Source organism: Pteropus alecto, unplaced genomic scaffold (genome assembly GCF_000325575.1).
Source record: "Pteropus alecto unplaced genomic scaffold, ASM32557v1 scaffold195, whole genome shotgun sequence".
In the NCBI taxonomy this organism is placed as follows: Eukaryota; Metazoa; Chordata; class Mammalia; order Chiroptera; family Pteropodidae; genus Pteropus; species Pteropus alecto.
Genome location: NW_006438073.1, coordinates 5,222,714 through 5,223,203, shown reverse-complemented (window position 1 = coordinate 5,223,203; position 490 = coordinate 5,222,714). Strand labels below are relative to the sequence as shown.

The 490-nt window shown below is 59.0% G+C and overlaps 1 protein-coding gene across 1 annotated transcript in view; it reads left to right on the top strand.

Annotated features, from left to right (window-relative positions):
* Window positions 1-278: 278 nt before the first annotated feature.
* Window positions 279-490, top strand: part of LOC102888009 (solute carrier family 22 member 2) — a 26,026-nt gene continuing 25,814 nt past the window's right edge. The window contains exon 1 of the mRNA XM_025049076.1: window positions 279-490. This exon is cut by the window's right edge and continues 190 nt beyond it. Coding sequence (XP_024904844.1) covers window positions 279-490 — 212 coding nt within the window.

Genomic DNA, 490 nt, shown 5'->3' with positions numbered 1-490 from the left:
CCGAGAGTGATGTTACAATAAACACAACCTCTCGCCCTGTTACTGGCCCAGGGCAGTTCGGCGGGGCGGCAGGACGTGCCCCCACCGCAGCGGTGTGGCCGGAGCTCAGCCCGACCCGCGGACAGCTCTGGACCAAAGGCTGCTCTCTTTCTAAAGTAAACTCGTGCTCGCCCTTTGACTTTTGATCAAGAGTTGTGCTGAGCTGGCCGCAGCCTCTCCGGGGGACTTTTGCAGCAGCAGAGAGAGAAGCATCAAGTCCTCTCCTGCCTCCCATAATAATGCCGACGGTGGATGACATTCTAGAGCACGTAGGGGAATTTCGCTTTTTCCAGAAACAAATATTTTTCTTCTTATTTCCGCTCTCGGCGTTGTTCGCCCCCGTCTACGTGGGCATCGTGTTCCTGGCCTTCACCCCGGACCACCGCTGCCTGAGCCCGGGCGTGGCCGAGCTGAGCCAGCGATGCGGCTGGAGCCTGGCGGAGGAGCTGAA